Source organism: Phytophthora parasitica, assembly GCF_000247585.1.
Source record: "Phytophthora parasitica INRA-310 unplaced genomic scaffold supercont2.23, whole genome shotgun sequence".
Taxonomy (NCBI): domain Eukaryota; phylum Oomycota; class Peronosporomycetes; order Peronosporales; family Peronosporaceae; genus Phytophthora; species Phytophthora nicotianae.
The window spans coordinates 455,981-457,527 of NW_008649009.1; the positions used below are offsets into that span (position 1 = coordinate 455,981).

General features: G+C 45.7%; 1 protein-coding gene across 1 annotated transcript; it reads left to right on the plus strand.

The window, feature by feature from the left end:
- Nucleotides 1–1,076: 1,076 nt before the first annotated feature.
- Nucleotides 1,077–1,333, plus strand: PPTG_22793 (hypothetical protein; the record flags this gene model as incomplete). Its single annotated transcript, XM_008906295.1, has 2 exons — nt 1,077–1,244; nt 1,313–1,333. 2 exons carry the CDS (start codon nt 1,077–1,079, stop codon nt 1,331–1,333), a joined length of 189 nt encoding a protein of 62 aa, XP_008904543.1.
- Between the last annotated feature and the right edge of the window lie 214 nt (nt 1,334–1,547).

The following is a 1,547-nucleotide window of genomic DNA, read 5'->3' on the forward strand; positions in this document are numbered from 1 at the left end:
TGGGTGGCTCGTTGTACACTCTTGCGAACCTGAATACTTCGAAATATTTGAGTTACCCTTTGGGGGATTTAATACGTGAGAAGATGGAGATTGCTGGAATGAAATGGTGAGTTATGGGTTTGTGTATTTGTCTCCGCCCAGAGCGTACTTCCTGGGACCATTGTCCAGTGGGTTGGTTAATCCTGGTCGCTAGCTTATGTGCACTGAACTCGATTGCCAGCTCGCAACCTTTTAATATCTGTTTTCCCTGCGACTGTGGCCCATAGCGCTTATTAATAGGCTTGAATTACACTTTTGCGGCATATGTGTTTACGGTACGGTTTAGAAACGTATGCCGCATCAAGCGAAAGACAACAGACGTTATTACTCAATGATATTCTCGAAGGACAAGCAGTGCTTACATTCCCTTTACTTTGCCAGCACTGGTTAATGTTCCGGAGTTTTTGGACATGGCGGCCTCTACACGTGCAGTAAGAACTTTAAACTTGGCGTTAATGCATGGGAGGGACGAGCCAAGCCGGAGTCCGGGCACACGACATGGAAGGGAGCTCGATATCTTCGAAAGCCCGCCTCCCCTAAAGTATTGGCCCCCTTTCAAGAGTAGGAGCCTGTTGAATGGCTACTGGGAATTATGTTCTCGAATTTAGTTCGTACATGTTCACAATGGACACCTTTTAAACAACGTGTCGGTTTTCGACCATCTCGACAGCGACTCGGTGGACAACGACCGTCTTCGCGTAGTCCTCACTCATGTCCCCACCCAACAGGAACATACTTGCAGTTAAACTGCTTATTTATAGAATAGGCGAGTACGCAGAAGCTATGTAGTCTTCGCTTTGTATGATTAAAAGGGAAGTCTACGATGCAAGGGCTATATTTTCGGGAGTAACTAAGGGTCGCCCAAGTTGGGAGCAACCTAACATAAATAGAGCAAACACATGCGCACACATAAGATCATCTTATCAAGATGTGTGAGAAGATCTTTGCCGTCTTATTAACGAAATCTATTCCTCAGCGAAAGTCCGCTAGTACTACCATAACTACAATCAAGTCCATCTACAAACACCTCAACAAACATGCAGATAGCAGGCACAGATTTCATCGAACACAACAACACTAGCAGCTCTACGCAGCCACATATTAGACAAGTGTATAAGATCGACCCTCCCCCTGATGGTGTGTTCCCTTCTGAAGCTGCAGCGGAGGACGTGATCCACAAGATGACGTTGTCAAGGCGCTTTAATGTGTCTAGACAAAAAGTGGAAAGGAACAAGAATGGCGACATCCGAACAAAACTATTCGCTTGTGATAGAAGTGGAAAACCAAAAAATAATTGTCACCTTCGAGAAGAGGATCATGTTAGAACGATGCGTGGGTCGAAACGAATGGGATGTCCCATACGTATCAAGATTGTAGCAGTCGACGAGAACAATACTGAAGGTCCATGGAAAATTGTACACACCCGCGATGGAAGCACTAAGCACAATCATCCAACGTCTTTAGACGTTCGAGTACACGTTGGTCACAGACAACGCAGCTCGCAGCAA